We start from the raw sequence: 19,531 nt of genomic DNA on the forward strand, positions 1-19,531 counted from the left end.
TATTAAATGCTCACTTTTCTTGTGGTGCTATTCTTAAGAAGAAAAAAAAAGAATAGTTAACCCTTACCAGCTTAAGCTTTCCAGTGCTACCGGAAAATGTCTGGTTTTAACTTAAATGCAGATCACTGTGGCTGTGTGCAAGTTTGTGTTCATAGAGTAAGCTTTATTTTATGTTCCGTATGTTTCTGTGTAAAATAATTGGCTCGAACAGTTGCTCTTTGGAAAAGAAACATTTTACCATACCTTTTTTTCCACATCTTACCCAACACATCAGGGAGAGAATCAGATAAACCTCCTTAGTACCAGACATAAATAAAGGTCCACATGCGTTTTTTTAAAACTGCTACAGCTACCTTTCATTTATTTTGGTAACTCTGTTGTTGCTTCCCTCCTTCTTTTAAAATGCCCCCCCCCCCCCCATCTCTCCCCATAAGAATCCCTTTCATCTCCACTTTCTGCTTAGTTGCCTTAAACATTAAATTTGCACCCATGAAGATGCTATTGGAAGAAAGATTCCTCTGCCTTGTCTGTCTATTTAATGACATTTCACCCTGTAAGTGGTATTATCTGGACTATTTTTTTGCAGAGTGATGTGTGAAACTGGCTGGGCATTGAGAGCAGATCAATGGCTGTTTACATGCCAGAATTGTGCTGGATAGATAAAAATGCAGCTTTTGGACAATATCCAAGGAGTCTTGTGAACAAAATTTTTTCATCACTGTACTCAAGTGTATGCTAATTAATACATGAATTCAGAGCCATATGGTGTCATTTACTCAGTATGAGTGTGGATGTTTTTATAATCCTTTCACGTGAAGCAGATGTGAACACAAGAGTCACGTCTTCTGTCGTTTATTCAAGGTTTTAAAAAAACTCTTAGCTACAGAAATTTGCATTTTTCTTGCTCAGGGCTGCACACATGTTTGTACCACTATATCTCTGACTTTACCAAAGACATTACAAGGATGTCTTAGTACAGTTGTGTTTTTCACAAGATGCAAGATGCATTGGTTTGGTTATGATGATGGATTATCATTTTGTCAGAGGGAGTTTCTGTTCATTACAATACAAGTTTCCTAAACAGGAATTTAGGGATTCAAACTCGTTGTGTCCTTGGAAACCAGGGGGGCCGAGTGACAAGCTCCTTTTGACGTCTAAAATGAAAGCCCTAATAAAACTGATCTCTCACTACCAGGGGCAGTTCTACTTACCTGGCTGTCATTTTAATCAACTGCTGAGGCATCAATTTTGTATTTCAGTGTATATTTTATTTAATCCCCCAAAAGTTTGATTGTGTTTTGGAGTTGAGGCCTCAGGGCATACTGCGCATTTAATTCTTTTGTCTCGTTGTGGTGATGCATGTCTTAAGATCTATATTTTACAGATCTATGGGCACGGTCTAAAGCGCATGATGCAAGTGCATTTATGGTGCGTCTAAATCCACTTTTGCTGGTTTAAACGGATAACCTGAGTCCAAAGTAAGGCACATGGTTTAAAAGGTTGGTACTTAGTCTCTTAATTAATCATTGTTGTGTTTTGTACGTAACAGGAAATAAAACAATCAGAGTCGTCTCCCAACTGCTTTAAGAGCGGGTGTACTTTCACCTTGGCGGATTGCTATTACGTTGACAGATTTGCTGAGTAGTCGGAAAGAACACCTCTCCACCGGGGAAACAGATCTGTTAGTGTGCAGATTGGGCAGATTATTGAACTGAATAATAATCTTTCACATTATCATATTTTTATTTGTAATCTTTACACATATTGGTGCGCTGCTGCAGGTCCCTGTTTGTGTATCAAGCAAAGGTTATGCATGTTGTGCGTGTTGTGCACCTGCCTATCTAGTCCCACATTACTATCCTCATAATGCACTCATTAAAAAACAATAAAATACTGCACCATTGACATAAAACCAGGTTTTTATTGGCCAATCACTTTCTGCTACTTTGAGCAAGTACTGCACCCACAGTGTGCCTTAAGACCAGCAGGTCCATGGGTGCTCAGAAGGGCGCAAGTACAAAACCAGGGTGCCGGACAGGAGAATCGTAACTGCGTCAGCCGGAAACTTGCAAAGACACTTGCATGGCACTCGACGCCACTTTACAACTGGTGTAATATAGAGCTCCTAATCCAACAGGAGATGTTTTTAAATCTACTTTGGCTGTTTTCTTCTTTCTCCTCCTGCTGTATGTTTATTTACTGTGATTCCCTGCCATCTACTGTCATTTTCACCATTTGTGACCCAGTGTCGTGTGATTTGTGTATCCTAAAGTATTATCTTCCGTTCTCATATTTCATCCTCTTCTCGTCTCCCATTTTCTCTCCATCCTCTCCTCTCTCTATCGTTTCTCCCTTCCTCCCTCTCTTCCTCTGTGCAGCCTGTAATGATCTGGAGGCCCCAGGCAGAGACAGGAAGCCCAATGCTTTGGTCCAGGTGGCTGTCATAGATCGCCACAAGCAGCACCTTGTGTCTCACGTGTGCACTGAGATAGTTGAGGTAAGGCATCGCACGCACGCACGCACGCACGCACGCACACACACACACACACACACACACACACACACACACACACACACACACACACACACACACACACACACAGTGTGCCATCCTCTCTCTGGCTCTCTGTGACCCTTGATGTTTGTTGTTTTGCTGTGTCTCTGGGTCACTGGGTCTTGGTTGGTGTTCTCTCCCTTTCTATCTGCCCTCTTTTTTTTTTCGCAAACTTTTTTCCCATCTGACTCACCGAAGTGGAACAGACAATGAACTTAAACTTGTATTTCCTGTGACAGTTGAGTTCAGACATCCCCGTGAGTTGGTGTGAAGCTCTTAATCAGGGAATATACAGTACATGTTTGTGGGTTTAATTGTGTGGAGGTTACATATAGTGAAATGGTTTTTGTGCTCTTTCACCTCTTTAAATTCTTCTTTTTACCTGCAGTGTGACAGTGTGTTGCTAAGGCAACAGCATACAAGTGTTTTTTGGGCAGCAACAGCTGCCCCCCGCCGCACCATGGAACACACACTTACACACATGTGAATAGACCAACACACACAGTTTTTCTTTTCTTTTCTTCTTCTCCTTTTTCTTCCTCATATGAGGGCAAAGTTTCCAGACGCATAAAAAAGAGACACTATTTTCCTCCTAATCCAGTAAAGCTAAATTAGCATAACCGTCTCTTTGAAAGACTGATTTCAACTGCTTTTCCCCTCAGTGAAGGGAACAGCCGCGTATGTGTGTAAGTGCATGTGTGTGTGGAAACACAGGATGTGGTAGGATACTGTGTGCTGGCTCAGCCAGCTCTGCAGACACTCTGGAGTTCCGCTGGAGTTTTGATTTCATGGCAGTAATGTTCAGGATTTGGAGAAGGATCTGAAGATATGGACTGCTTTCGACTTCACAAAAACAGGGTATGTGAACATTCAGTAGGATTTTATAAGTCTGTTTTAAAAAGAGAGGTTTGCAACCTTATAAGAGACTCGAAGATAGTCTGAGGAATTTGCTGTGCCATATATTTATTTTATTATTCTGGATAATGTAATGTAAGTGAACATCATTTCTATTACATAAACGAGTATTTTTAGCACTTCCAATAATAATAATTAGATTAATCAGTTTACCAATATTTGTGGTATTTTGACTTAGACGTAGAACAACTTTGAAACAAATCTGTGTCATTAAACTCCTCTTTGAATAAAGTTTTTGTACATTCACAAGAACACAGGTTACTTGATAGGACACAGATAACCAGTCAGGTTTCCCACTAAAACATTGCCATCCAACATGCACAGTAACAGATGTTCATTAACCTGTGTGGCCAAAGGAGGACCTGTGGATGTGTGTGAGAGTGTTTGTGTCTTTGTGTGTGCTGCGGAGTCTCAGTATCTGAAGACGGCACAACAACTGCCACTTGTGTTTCTCCTGTTGTCACATTCCCAGGATGCCTGCTCTCAACAGCTGCTATCGGCATTGCTGGACGCTGGTTGGCTTGGCAGCTTGAAAAGCTCCAGCATTAGTCCTAATCATGTGATAGGTGTGTTACCAAGAATCCGCTGTGTGTGATATGAGTTAGATTCAGAAGATAAATGATGGAACATGTCAGCTGCTCTATAGTCTTGGACATGAATTACCAGACACAAGTCAGAGAAAATAACTAAATAGCATTAAATCCTTTTAGGTCTGAGTATTTCACTTTTCTAGTTGAAACCAATGTACGCATCAATAGTTGGTTACTGAAACAGTACAGAAAATAGCACAGAACTGTGTTTAGCACATATTTATTTTATAGAGTGCCTAAAGATACCAACTGTTACAGTACAGTAAAATAAAATGATACACAGGTACTTCATAGCGATGGGTAGGGCCCCTGTTTGCCCTCAAAACAGCCTCAATTCTTTGTGGCATTAATTCAACAAGAAGCATTCTGGTCCATGTTTATAATGCATGAGCATTACCCTGCTGAAAACAGCCATTAGAAGATGGTACACTGTGGCCTTAAAGGGGTTCATGTGGTTGGCAACAATACTTAAGCAATGCGATTTAAACCTTTATCATTTGGTATTAAGGGGTCCAAAGTGTGCGAGAAAACATTCCCCACACCAGTGCTCCAGCAACAGTCTGGACTGTTGACACAAGGCAGGTTGGGTTCATGGAGTCATGCTGGAGTCAGCCAGCTGCTGCCTCAGCAAAAAAAATTGAGATTAGTTGCACCAGGCAAATTTTTTTTAAATATATTTTCAACTGTTGTGTTTTGGTGAGCCTGTGCCCACGGCATTCTCACATTTATGGTCTTGGTTGACAGGAGTGGAACCTGACGTGGTTTTCTGCTGTTGTAGTGCATCCCGGTTGGACGTGTTGTGCATTCAAAGATGCTTTTCTGATCACCTCTGTTGTAAAGAGTTGTTGTCGGAGTTAGCGTAGCCTTTCTGTCAGCTCCAACCAGTTTGGCCTTTGTCTGTTGTAGGTTGTAAGTTGTAAGTGTCTGCAGAACTGCTGCTCTCTGGATAGGTTTGTCTTTGGTGCCATTCTGAGTAAACTCTGGAGACAGTTGTGCGTGAAAATCCGGAGGTCATTCTGATGTTTTATTTGATCATTAACTGAAGCATCTGACCCTCCATCTTCATCGGCAGCTGCCACATTATAGGTGAATGCATGACTAAGTAGGTATTCAGGTGTTCTCACCAAAGTGGTAGGTGAGTGAATACCTCAAAACATCAGAGTGAATAGTAGATTATGATATCATTTTTTTATATGTAGGTGGTGTCACTTGAGAGTTTACAACTATAAAAACAACAGACATGAATTAGCTTCTTGCAGTTTGAAGAAAAAGGACAAGCATTGTGGTGCGGCAGCCTCTGGTGCACAGAGAAAACAAGAGCATGACATAAAATAGTCAATCCTTGGGAAAATATTTGCTTGGTGTTTTGAAATGTGAAATTGACAGTGTGTATTTGTTTGTATCAAAAATAGAAAAGAAGGAAACTGGGGTAAAAAAAAAAAAAGTAAAAAAGCCAAATCCACTGGTGAAGCACTTGTTTAAGTTCCTTTGAGTACACAACAGTCAAGTAGACAAATGTCTTGTTTACTAATTGTTCAAACAGCATACTGTTAACAATAGTACATAATTTATACTTAATAGAAATTAATATAATATTAAACTGGGACACAGTGCCATATTTCCACAATAGGCAGACCCTTTTTATCTTCACAAAGCAAGTGTATGTCTCAATGCCAGTACTGTATCTTAATCTGCTGTTGGTAAAACAGGAAAGACCAGTGACAGCTTAAGTTGAAGATCTAAAGCCCTCTAAATCACTTTAAAGTGCAAAAGGAAACATCTTGGACAAATTGTATTTGAAGCTGCAGACCCAAAAATGCTGTCTCGTATCTTTTATTAAGTGTGTAGAGAGAGAAAAATTCAGTAGAAATGGTAAGTTCACTGTTTTCCACATGTGCATGCTTTCTTCTGTATGTTTAGCAGGACACAAGAGATGAGGAATTGGGATGGAAAGAGCTGCATCCTGTGCCAAACCTTAATATGTCTGTGTAGGAAAATCCCATTCCTAAAACATAGGCAATGGGTCCAGGAGTGGCAGTACTCAAGAGGATTTGACGTCATGCAAAGCCAGGGGATAAAACAGCTTTTGATGTCATGGAAGCAGAGACCCCCCCCCCCCTGCCTGGAGGCAGTCCAAAAAGTCTAGTCACAGTGTGTTTATATGTAATTATAAGTGGTCAAGGGAGAGAGAAAAACCTCCAGTGTCGGGAGATTCAAGGCAGAATACATGTACTTTCCCCTCAACCCAATCACACACAAACACACCCTCTTAATGGCCTAAATTGCCTGTTCCACTGAGGATTGCAACCAAATGGACAAAAGCACAAGAGAGGGGCAGCTGTCCCCCTCAGCATATGTTGACCACTTGTATGACAGACTGGCTTACTTCTCTGTGTAAATGGAGACAGGCTTACCACTTTAGCTCATCTCAGCTCATCAGCAGCCCTAAGAAGATTCAGCTGCAGCTGAGGCTGCCAAGCATGCTGGTAAGTCTGAATGAGACCTATTCAGCGTGCGAGTGAGGGAGGTGTAAAGGGCTGTGTGTGTGTGTGTGTGTGTGTGTGTGTGTGTGTGTGTGTGTGTGTGTGTGTGTGTGTGTGTGTGTGTGTGTGTGTGTGTGTGTGTGTGTGTGTGTGTGTGTGTGTGTGTACCTGCACATTCTTGAGTATAATGGCACTGTGTTTTTTTGTCAGTGTACAGTGCCGATGATATCCCGATTTGTAGCGAGCTCAAAGCAGTGCATTGGTTCCACTGTGTCTGTACACACTGTGCTGAATCAGGCTGTGTGTTTAGGATGTTAGTGTACACAAACCACACAGCTTCATGGCTGGGCAGCAAAATGGAACCCAGCATCAAGACTAGCATTACCATGTCTAGAGAGGCTCAAATCAGAGGCGATAGAATCTTTTTATTTCCCCTCTGTCAGCCCATGGAAGATTTCTGAAGGATCAGTGGTTTAGTGGTGCAGTAAGGAGGTGTGTGTGTGTGTGTGTGTGTGTGTGTGTGTGTGTGTGTGTGTGTGTGTGTGTGTGTGTGTGTGTGTGTGTGTGTGTGTGTGTGTGTGTGTGTGTGTGTGTGTGTGTGTGTGTGTGTGTGTGTGTGTGTGTGTGCATGCCTGTGTGCGTGCAGTGGAACACAAAAGTCTGTCTTTGTGTGTAAGCACGCTGCTGTTTGTAGGGAAACTTAATGTTTCAGCTCTCAACATTCTAAAACCTCTGATTGTAGTCTTGAGGCTCTGCTGCTGATGACGCATTCAGTTCATGCTCATCTTTCAACTTATTTCGACGAAATAATCAGCCGTAATGTTGTCCTGTTGATGAAAACGCCTGCACACTGACTCTAAACTATATATTTGTTTCAGTAGAGTTATACAGGCGGCAGCGGGGTGTCTGATTGAAGATGGTTTGATTCTCAGCTGAGGGGCGTTTGTTACATGTCACCCTTTCGCTCTCTGCACTGGTTTCCTGTCTCTTTACGCTGTCGACTGTCATGATGAAGATACAATTGGGATTTTAATATTGCCTATATGAATACATTCGTGATGTGGAGTCACTGTGCAGGAGTAACTCTTTTTATCTGTGCTGTTTTCCAGAAGCCTTGCACTTACCACGATCCTTGTAATGTTTATGACTAAGTAATAAGTCAGTCAGTAGTTTTAAAAAGTTCAAGCAAACCTAGCTTCCAACAAAAATGTTGTCTTACATGTGGTTTTGTGAGTTTTGTTCAATGAAACACAGTCTGAATATTTCATGTGATTTTGCTGACATTTAAAACATCAGGATTTTACAATGTCATCATACTTGTTTCAATTATACCGCCCAGTCTAAGTTTCTTTGCTGATGTTTTTTTTTTTTTTTTTTAACTCAGGGGTGTGACTATACATTCAAGCATGTCTGCCAGTCTGCCAGTCTGTCTATGTCTGTCTCATTACCACTCCCAGTCTGTCCCCACATGGTCCCAAAGGCCTCCATTCTAGAGACGCCCATCAGAGCATAGCAAAAAGCAGAGGAAGCCCCCAGTGTAAACACTAAAAGCTTTTGAATTGGTTCAAATTGACAATAACAAGTGGCTCAACAATTCTTAAGTATTTTCAGGAAAGCCCATCAGCTCCTGGTGCAACACATTAAACAGTCTTTGGGTTGGAGTTTATTGCAGACTAAGAATTTTTGACCCATTCCAGGTTAAATTCAAAGAGCGGGACTGTGGCAAGATAGATGACCTAAAATATTTATGGGCTAGAACTCATGAACTATGTAGCTGGCTGAAACTCTCAGGATGCCACACCCTAATATCTTGATCAAGATCTTGTCAAATCTAGAAATTATATAGTAGAATAAATAAACTACTTCAAACAGGACTTTTTCAACAGTTTGAGTTTTGTTTAAACAAGTCTCTTAAAGAGACAGTGTAGACACATGGCATATCACTATGATACTGTCAGAAAATGTCCCTTTTTTCAAAATGATGTTAAAATCAATCATATCATCTGTGTACTACTACAGAGACCTGCCTTATTTCCTGATTTTACTTATCTGTAATCTAAACAATAAGCACTGCAGTTCCACCAGTTAACATACAGTTTTTCACTCTGCTGTCACTGCAGTGGTTTCAGAGAGCTTTTAAATATAAATCAAATGCCAGTAAAACCCTCGTTGGGTGGAGATGTTGACAGCGGAATGCAATCAGGGCCTCTTAAGGCCATGGCTAAACAAGCCTGAAGTTAAAGGTGGTAACTGGGTATTGTGATTTCTGGGAGGTGGTGAGCAAACGTTAGCTCATGCCATTTTGGCCCTCTGGTATGTTTGAAAGTCCAACACTGGCTGCTGTATTTGGTTTAATCCCATTTCCAGCCTGCCACTGTGCCAGTTTAACTGTCAACATTTGTTGCTCCCAACCAGCTGTTTCAGTTGGGAGACTGTAGTTATGCCAGGGCTCCAGGTAGACCCACCAGGGAGAGGTCTATCTTCTTCTTTCTTCATGCCCAGGAGAGGAAGCAGGGGAGGAGAGAGGAAAGGGGTAAAACGCCTGGAGAAGGAAGAAGAGGACAGACTGAGACCAGCTGCTGGCTGAATTTACCCACCCAATTCCCCCTTCCCCTCCTTTTTTCCCTTTGGCTTCCTGCTTTTTCATGAACATGTGTGGCAGGACACTGTCACACGTACACACACACACACACACACACACACACACACACACACACACACACACACACACACACACACACACACACACACACACACACACACACACACACACACACACACACACACACACACACACACACACACACAATGTATCTCACGCTTCTGTGTTGTCCCCCTCTCTGACAGGCCAACAAAGACCCGCTGTTTCTGACAGGGGTGACCTTCCCTTCAGAGTATCCTGCTAGCCCAGAGACACTAGTCAAGCTAACTGTGTATGATGCAAAGGACAAGAGCCAGGAATCAGTGAGTAAACAGTTGTTGATTTCCTCTGAATGTGTGTTTTAAATTTGCACGTTAAAAATCCAGTGTGTGAAAAAAGATGGCGATAATGATAGCCACTTGTGATGCAGCCACCTTTCAAATGTAGGTTGTGCAGCATTGAGCTTTAAACTTTACAGGGGATGAACATGAAAAGCTGTGAGGAATCCGCTTCAGAATGTCATTATGTTAAGTTTATCCTACATATTCGGAGTTACAAAGAGATGTGTGCTGAATTAAAGCAGTGATTTATGGTACTGTATTAGTGATTATTCATTTGAGTTGGTCTTAAACCAAGACCTTTGCCTCGCATTTTGAAGGAAAGGGGTTTGCAGTCTTCGATGAGCCTCTGAGCATGGCAGATCATCCTTTGGCCCTGATCCCTCTGGGAAAACCAGCCGGCACATCAGTGGGAATTGGAAAGAGAGCCAGACATAGAATCCTGACTGGGCCAGGCCCTCTGATTTAGACATTTAAAACAGACTTTATAACAGGCTCTTCAGTGTGGGTCTCTGCTTGATCTTAATCAAGCACCCCACTCAACCCTGGGTGCCAGGATCTTAATTTGGCATATCTTAGTATGAAACATTCATGAGCTTTATGATCAGTTAGGACTCCATTATAGCAGTAGTTACTATTCACAAATGTATCACATTAAGGCCTCTGATTGTGCGCTGGCACACACAGCCAGCAGCAGCACAAACACAGTTGGCGTATCACTTTTCTTTGGCATGAGTCAGGTTTTATTTCTACGGTCACTTTGTGGCTGGTTGGGTAGTAGTTGTGTTGCTTTAAATTAATCTACTTCCTCCGAGCTGGGTGGATTGTGCAGTCTGCTACTTGTATTGGCACAAAATGTCTTGTATTTCCGCCTGTGGAGACCATTTCTTAATGTCATCCCTGGGAACCAACAGCCCCCTTTAATGTGATTAGAATAATTAATGCAGGCCATTATTTGAGTGATATACCAGTTGTAGCGGTAGAAACCATCTTCAGGATTCATACTGAGCTCCTTAAAAAAATCCTGACTTTTATTTTACTTCTGAAACACCATTTTTTTCTGGATAACTGAAATAATATTTTAATTTGTGTAAATGGGGTATGGTAATACTATTCACACAGTCAAGTAAACATCTAGACAATTTCATTAAGTACAGCATATGCCGTGGTGGTATTATTAAATGCATGTTAAGCTTCTTTGACTGCCTATTTTCAAATTTCTAATTATTTTAGTAAAAAAACATATTAATCAATAATACATTAATTTATAATATTTATACATGTGTGTAACGCAGATACTGATGTTGATAAAGCATTATAACTTGGAATACTTCCTTATAAAGGTTAATGCTTCCCCCTGCTCTAGTCACATCACGTTACAGCACTCTGTTAAAATGTCTATTCTTACATGTAATGTACTTTTCAAACATTAAATTCTGAAAAATAAAATCTGTAGATCAGTTTCTTTTAAGTTTAATTTGAATTTCATCATGCATCACTCCATCTACTTGTATTTTTATGTAACAGCATTAGCTTGTGTGTCTGACTGTATAGTCATTTGCCTCTTTGAATTCAGACTTGGAAAACAATCCCGGCTGAAATGGGCTTGAAATGGGAACACAATAGTTTATTCTAAGGTGTGCATTGAATATTCATGTTGTACAATTCCCATGTGAGCTCAACAATGTATAAACTCCCCATTCATTTCCCACCTCCTTCCTAGGAGTATTTCTGTTGTTTTAGTGTGCTGTCACCAGAGGTTTTACCAAATACCTGGCCAAGCTATCTAATGTCTGGATATAAAGATACTTTCCTGATGTTTGTTACATTACCACCTAAATTCAAGCTTATATGAAAAGCTTTGGTAAAAATCGGACCATTTTTTATATGCTATGGGTGCTTTCAGGTACAGGCTCTGGATAAAATATTAGATGTTATTGACTGGGTTAGAATTTAGGTTTTTCAGTCTTTCACACTGTCCTTCACTCTGTCTTTGTGAGTGGTATTTCTAAATCCTTAAAAAAACACTATCATAGACATAAATTAGGACCAAATAGCATGACTGTTGACACCAAAAGAGCTTTACTTGCAAGAAGGGCAGTTACAAACCTTGGACAAATACAAACAGGCAGGAAGCAAATCACACAGAGCAGGTTGAGGCAGAATCCCAAAACATAATCAAGTTTCAAAAACAAACAAGGATGAGACAGGAATTGAACCCTGGAAAGCAACAACACGAGGCACAAAGACGATCCGGCAGAGGTACAGTATACACATTGTACAGCGGTGTTGATTGGCTGAGTGGGGACAGGTGAATGGAGTGGAGAGGAGAAGCAGGTCATGTGACCCTGCTGCCAGGAAAGGTACGCAGGCGGGAGCGACAGTGTCTGAAATGACAATATTGAGTGCAAGGAAATATACAAGATAAAAACCTAGTATGTGGGCTTGAATCGCTAGAGGGCTTTTCATTTGAAACAAGGGCTTTATTTTGAAGTTGTGGCATTGGGCCGAACGATGGTGTAACTATCAATCAATCAGTGACAGACATTCACCTTTATAGGGGTGACCCTGCTGTTGTGGTCCAGCAAGTGATTAGACTGAAATAATAGTTAATGAAAAAAAGAGAGACAGAACCGTGACATTTCACTCAAACTTGGGTTATAGAGTGAACTGATGGCTAGACCAACAGCCTTAAGCTGAAAACGCACAGGTGCCGCGGCGCGTCACGTGGAGCTACAGCTCATAGCATAGCTATTTCTCTGGGGGAAGACATTTTATTTCAGGCGCGGCGACACTGGAAATAGGACAGGTACGTGAAGTGTCGATGGGCGTTGCGTTTAGCTGCCGCTGATGTGAGGGTCTACACAGAAAATAATAGGAGCGTCTGGTTTGCTTGTTTGTTTTGGCTCCTAGAATAGGGCCTGTGTCGTACTCTTCTCTCATGTCCTCATTCCCTTCCCTCCTCATCCTTCAAAAAATATTTAGCAGTTAATTCTTTAATTATGAGCTCCATTAGATTTAAAAAAAAAAAAAAAATGTTTTGTGACCATTTAATTTTTTTTTCCTTGTGTCGTCCCTCTGCAATACTTAAAGATCCTCGTTCCCTCTTTTCTTCTGGTATGAGCTTTATTGTGCGGCGTTTGGCTGTTCGATTTTCGTCTCCACTCGGCTAGGCACAGCGTGCTTGTCTGGGTCTCATTACAGAGTCTTCGAGTGACACAAGCATGACCCTGAACATGAGCTGGCACAATGCGTCAGCTCCCAGTTGCTTAAGTGGCGAATTGAAAATCACAGTCAGTGTGTTTGTGTGTGTGTGTGTGTGTGTATATATATATATATGTGTATGTTTGTCTGTGTTTTACAAATCAGCTTTTAAAAGTTTTACATATCACTTTCAGCTTTGGTAGCAGATGTTGTGCCACAAGCTGATTCACTGTAGTGGAAAGCAAAATAACACACGATAAAAATAAACAAATAAATAAAACAAACGTTTTGGCCATTTTCTGTGATACGCCACATTGTTTGTTACCATATCTACCATAAAGGTTTTGGAGTGTAAATAAGAGGGGGTTGAAATTGAAAGAGTGAGGGGGGGGAAACTGGTGGAGCGAGGTTTATAGATGACTGCTTGAACATTCGTAGTGCTCCGAAGAATTTCATAGTAGGATGATTTTTGTCTGCCTTGGGCAGATATTCTAAGATGACACTGGTTGCATGTTCATGAATATTTGAGCATGCACACAGGGCTGAGGGAGCGATAAGTGAGGGAGTGGAGGTGTGAGGGGAGAGTATGACCGGGTTAAATGTCTTTCAGGTGTATGTGATCCCACCCTCAAGCCTGGTTGTCAAATGGTGACAGGCTTACATTGTCACTGTTGTCTTACCTGCAACTCCACTTTGAATGCCTCCTGGGGACAGTAAATTGTCTTTCAGCTCACATCCGGATCACTCAATCAAGAAATATTCTTTGTGGTTGAGAACAGTTTTACTTTACAAATGCCGCTTCATTCAAACCAATTTGATCACAGGCTCATCTGGATATTTACGCAGAGCAACATTAAAACCATCCAACATCGAACTAATGTGCTGCATCTTGTTTGAATATAGTTTGAAGAGAGAAAACCATCTCTGGCTGTCATGATAAAGCACAAAACTATAATTGCATTTTGAATACAGAGTAGCAAAGAGGACATTGGATTCCTCTTTTTTTTTTTTTTTTTTTTTTCTTTTTTTTTTTAAAGTTTCAAGTATAAAGCAGCTTTTACCTGCATTACCTGCAAGAGAAAGAGGGTATTTCAATAGCCAATCATTATCTTTAAGGTTTACCAAAAATCTTAGCAAGGCTTTTCTGAAAGACGTAGGATAGAGAGCCTTTGGTGCATTACATTTGTGCTCACTTACCTCTGTGAAGAGGCTCAAATTCTGCCTGCTAATGACAGACCTGTGGTTTGTTGTCAGTGCAAACCTATTACTGAGTGTTCTTGTGGTATAAAGGGACAGGGCAGCTGCCTCTGGAGAAGCTCTTCTCTCTAATCACAACCTCATTTATCCTGCTTTTACTCTCTGCAATCTGGAATGAATGTTTAATGCAGTTTTCAGCTTGTATTCTTGTAACTGACCATGGCGAGGAATTTTGATTGGTTTCTGTGATGTGCACCACGGTGTGACAAACAAAAGACCTCATTTGAGTAAAACAGGGAAATGGAACATGTCTGGTCATTTCCATAAAGCAGCCATAAAATGTATTCAATCAAATAAAACACAAGCAGAGTTTTTTTTTTTTTACTGTGATACTGTAATGGCCTTTTCTTCCCCTGGCTGCCACAAGCAGCCTGATGAACACTCGCACACACCAGCTGCGCTAAAAGCATACAGCAAGATATCTTTGATTCAGAGGGCAATGCAGAAATAACCGATCAAAGCTCCATCTCAAACGGCTGGTCCGTGTGCAACACACACACACACACACACACACACACACACACACACACACACACACACACACACACACACACACACACACATACTGAGAAAATTGGTTATAGGCGTATGAGAGGAGTCCCAGAGCTTGTGCATTATGAGGTATTGTTGGATTTATTTCAGTGGCTTGAACTTTGCATAATTGTTTAAACATGGCTTTCTTACATTCCCCTTTGTGGGTAAAACACGTTTCAACTTTGTTATTTTTATTTTATTGTTGGAATTAAATTAGACCATTTTCAGTTCATGTTTTGTACAATTCAGGTTCTCCGTGCTGGAATATGACATTGTTTTAACACTCAAACACCCGTAATTTTTCCAACACTATTTCATACCATATATTTCCAAATATTTTGAATCGTTAGTAACGCTGCATTTCTATAAGGCAGATCAATCCATACAAAAAAAATGCTTTGACCATAGAGTGTGTATAAAAGTGGATGTAGCTTCCAGGTCTGAAAAATTAGGCTGATGCAGAAGTGCAACACCACAGAATCCGTTTGGGTTTGCCCGCAATAAGTCTCCGGATTCTCCCATTTACTTGTCTCATGACATGTGGTGTTGTTAGTCTTTCCTTCTTATTAGTTTTCTGTTGGTCCATCTGAAAATAGTCCCACCCTTAATTAAATATTAGGCCTCAAAAAGCTTTGTTTTTGGAGGCATGTCTGTTTAATTGACAGGCCTTTAGTAAAATCAGGTCTGCGCTATCGTGGGCAGGGCATAGTGTCTGGGACTTTCCAATCAGATCCCCAGCTTGTCCAAATATGCTCACTTCTGGCTCCAAACCGTTTCGAGCTAGCGAGTTGGTGACGGACAAAATAACAAAGTTGAGGCTTCATGACAGCAGTTCACAAACCAATGGTTGACGTCACTGTTGGTTGCTGCTTGGGCCTGACTAGCGTAGGGATAATTTTGCTTGAGAACGATTTTATGATATTATGTTCACTGTTAAAAACACGTGTTCATATCTGGTACCTGTGAGTTGAACTGTTTTCATTAGTCTATTTGAGCAACTCCCTTTCTGCCTTGTGAGAGTAAATTTGCTGATAACTTTTAAGTTCAAGAGTTATGATGATTTTATCTGATAAACATAAAATTCAAGATGATGTCTAACCATGATTCAGTGTTCGTGTTGTGCGTACATATTTTCACTGTGTGTTTTAAATTGTGACTTTAAGTCCCAGTTCATCACAGTTTTTAGATCTGACCTTGAAAAATTGCTGAGCTGAAAATCCGGTTAGTTTTGACTTTGCCAAGTTTTCAGAGAAAATCTATAGATGACTAATTTAACAGAACAAACCATTAAAATATTTTTCTGGTATATTTTCTGAAATATATTGTTTTTTTTCCTTCAACATAAAATTAAATGCCAAAGTACAAAAAATAACTCATATATCAACTGATTTGACATTGCGTACCATCTCTCAGTGACTCCATATCCCATTGTGTTTCATTGTGGTGATTCATGCAGATTCTGTTATTGTGTTGTCGACCTGATTTGAGGACTGTTTGACTGGCAGATATTAGCCACATCTCAGGAGGCTGTTCGAACAGCCACTGTCCCATGCTGAATTGTCACTCCAATTATGAACTGCTGAAGTATGGAGAATCCCAGCCTCAGTTAATCCTGCCCTGCCAATAATCATGATGTGTAAAAGACGGTGACTTGACATATTTTTGGCATAGCCACTTGCTTTTAGCTGGATGAGTGTCAATGTGGTGGGAATTTTCTGTAAGTGCAAGTGTTTACTGCCAGAAAAAGAGAGGGGGCAGAGAAATGGAAGCAGGCAGGGGAACAGAGCAGACAGTGAGAGAGAGCTGGAGGGGACACACACACACACACACACACACACACACACACACACACACACACACACACACACACACACACACACACACACACACACACACACACACACACACACACACACACACACACACACACACACACACACACACACACACACAAACAGACAGACAGACAGACAGGGACACACCATACAAGAACCAATCTCAGAGATATCCAAGAAAGGCCTTGGTAGTGATTGGGTGGACAGCTCAGCGGTGATAACCTACCAGAGTACGAGTCCACAGATAAGGACTGTCTCTTGTCTGAATGCCACTTTGCTTCCCTCACCATCATTGTGGCAATGTCAGCCAATGTCACAAGTGCTGAAAAGTACTGCTGTTCAAGTCTGCAATACTAAAATTAGTTAAACTAGAAACCTCTCTCTCTTTCCTGTGCGCTTGTCCCGCTGTGCACAAAATTTAAGATTAATAGTATTGCTTCTGTACCATTTGCCCAAACCATTTTCTGTAATGGATGCATGGCATGCCAATGTCCAATTAGTGTTGTGTCAATGCAGCATATTAAAATGTCACAGCTATAATCAATACACAACAGTTTGTCCTTCCCTATTAAATTAAATTATGTGTGTTGTAATTTTTTTCCTACAAAATACAGCTACGTATATCCCTGAGGATTTCCTCATACATTATGCAATATAACTTCTTGTAATATTATTTTGAATCCTTACTTAATTAAAATATTGTGTCATAAAACATGTATATTAACTTGAACCATTATTTATTGACTGCCATCACTGAAAGCAGTTCTTTCTGTAAATAATGTCCTGCCTACAGTGACACACGTCCACACCTGGAAGCTGCCCAGTACAACTACAGTAAATGGCACTTGTATAACACTTTAGTACCTTAATGGACACACCACCTTTCCAATGGCTTCTCATGCACACCATTCATTCACACACTGATGTCTTGTGTTTATAAAAAACGCCTATCAGCTCGTCAGCTGCCAGCAGCGCTGGGATTCATTGTGTCACTGAAGGCGATTGAACCACCAATCCTGTGATTAAAGGACAACCCATTATACGTCATGTGTGATAGTGTGATCTGTAGACCAGTGAAAGGCTCCACTGGTGCTATTGGGGTTAAGAAACTTCCCCAAGAGCACCATGGGGGGTGAAAAATGAGTGAAGCGTTAAGAAACTTCCCCAAGAGCACCATGGGGGGTGAAAAATGAGTGAAGCGTTAAGAAACTTCCCCAAGAGCACCATGGGGGGTGAAAAATGAGTGAAGCGTTGCTCTTTAAATATCCTGCAGATTTATACCATTGGGTTCAAGGATCAAACCGGTGACCTTCCTTGAGACCGTCTACATAGAAGGCGTAGTGTGAGCAGCACATTAGCAGAGCAGCAGCAGCTTCAGTGCTTCGTCTGTGCCCACACAGAATGGCATAATATGGAGTAGGTCACCTGCCTTTTGGACGCGCTCAGCTTCATTCACAATCAATGTAGTTACGTGATGAAAATGCAGCAAAACAGACGTGAAGGAAAACATGTCCTTGAGGTTACATTTACAGATGTATAGCATTTTTAAAGCATTTAATTACCGCTACCAGTGTACTGTAGACTGCAGACAGAATCCGAGTATCATTATATATATTTGTATTATTTAATTGAAAGTAAAAAAAAACAAATAATGGAAATACAATATATTATTTCATTTTTTCTTTATGAATTCCACATAAAAAAACAGCTTGTTTTTCAACCTTTGTAATTTATGCTTAAGTGAAAAAACAGGCCTGACACCGAATTAGATTTTGATATTTAATCTGTCCGATTTATGTTGAAGGTACTCACGTCTTCTTGTGTTGCACTCAATATGCTTGCGGCATATAAATTGGGGTGTTTGGTGCAACCTGATTTACTATAATGAATATGAGCTTTAAGTGTGTGTCATCTTACACAGGCTTTGGGACTCCTCTCATACACCTCAAACCACTTTTCTCTGTGTGTGTGTGTGTGTGTGTGTGCGTGCGTGCGTGCGTGCGTGTGTGTGTCTGAGAGAGAGACAGAGACAGACAATGTTATTCGGAATAAAAAGTCTTCACTTATAGAAAGTATAATGTTGCCATGGATACAGTGGATCATACCTGTACCTTCATACAAGTGAGAAATGCAGCTCAAACACCATCTCTGTTGACAAAGCGTAAAAGTTATATGGAAAACAATCCACGGCATGATACTGTAGATTGAGACAAGAAGGGGCTTTGCTATAATCCTACAGATAAAGTGAGTCAAAGACGGCTTCCGGTTGAATATGTTAATCAAACTGTGTAATATTAGATTCTGCCTGGGCTTTTAGTAGAATGCTGTTTGTTGTATGATCTTTAAATCCATCAGAAACCCGTGATACCTGCTCTGAAACATTAGCAGAGGTAAGACATTTGTGTCGGACTGTCTTGGTATTGATATCTGTCAGTCATATAAATGACTAGTAAACCAACAGTGAGAACGTGAGGCCTAGCTGTGTCACTTTTGAGTATGTAATAGCATCCTCACGATGCCACAGAACCAGTTCCATTGATTGAGATATCACATACTGTACACAGACTGTAGTCTTACATTCTGCTCATTCCAACGTCCTGAATTGTGCTCATTTATGTGCATTTAATTTCACATTGTTGCCTTCCATGAAGGCAACAAAGACGGCATTTGATAGATCGCACAATTACTTTCCGTTGCCTCACCCAACCTAGGAAATACCTCTCTTTAATCAGGCATCACTGAAATGCTCTTTCCTAAATTCTACCTAATTTCAATTTAATTTAAGTTAAAACTCCTGTGTTCTGGCAGCCTTGCTAATAATTCACTTGATTACTGAGCGTTTGAATTCGTTTTAAACACTGCTCCCATTACAGCAACCGATGGCCTCTTAGTTTTGTGCTCCATTACCAGCTAAAGTTGGAGGATAAAACATAAAGCAAGATAGGAGAGAGTAACCAGTTTTGCCTGGTACTGAATGCTAATTGGTTAAGCTTCCACTTTGGCAGGCATAAAACACCTTTTTGCTTAAACGCTTGCATTACATTAAAGCAAAGTACTGTTTATGGATTAATAGAGGCATGGAAAATGTATGGCTTTTATTAGCAGGGTAAAGTCAGGCTTGTTTGTAGACACACAGTCTGCAAATCAACCTCATCATTAAAGAAACCATGGCAGCTTTTA

At 40.8% G+C, this 19,531-nt stretch overlaps 1 protein-coding gene across 4 annotated transcripts in view; it reads left to right on the top strand.

Annotated features, from left to right (window-relative positions):
• Nucleotides 1-19,531, top strand: part of inpp4b (inositol polyphosphate-4-phosphatase type II B) — a 138,484-nt gene that overhangs the window by 16,424 nt on the left and 102,529 nt on the right. For all 4 annotated transcript variants that reach the window (XM_069689283.1, XM_069689285.1, XM_069689284.1 and 1 more), the window contains exons 3-4: nucleotides 2,379-2,497; nucleotides 9,390-9,506. In XM_069689283.1, coding sequence (XP_069545384.1) covers nucleotides 2,379-2,497; nucleotides 9,390-9,506 — 236 coding nt within the window. The remainder of the gene's footprint in view (nucleotides 1-2,378; nucleotides 2,498-9,389; nucleotides 9,507-19,531) is intronic.

This window comes from Brachyistius frenatus, unplaced genomic scaffold, assembly GCF_029030835.1.
Source record: "Brachyistius frenatus isolate BFR_SWC_R1_liver_20210118 unplaced genomic scaffold, ASM2903083v1 Contig_7, whole genome shotgun sequence".
Lineage (NCBI taxonomy): Eukaryota > Metazoa > Chordata > Actinopteri > Embiotocidae > Brachyistius > Brachyistius frenatus.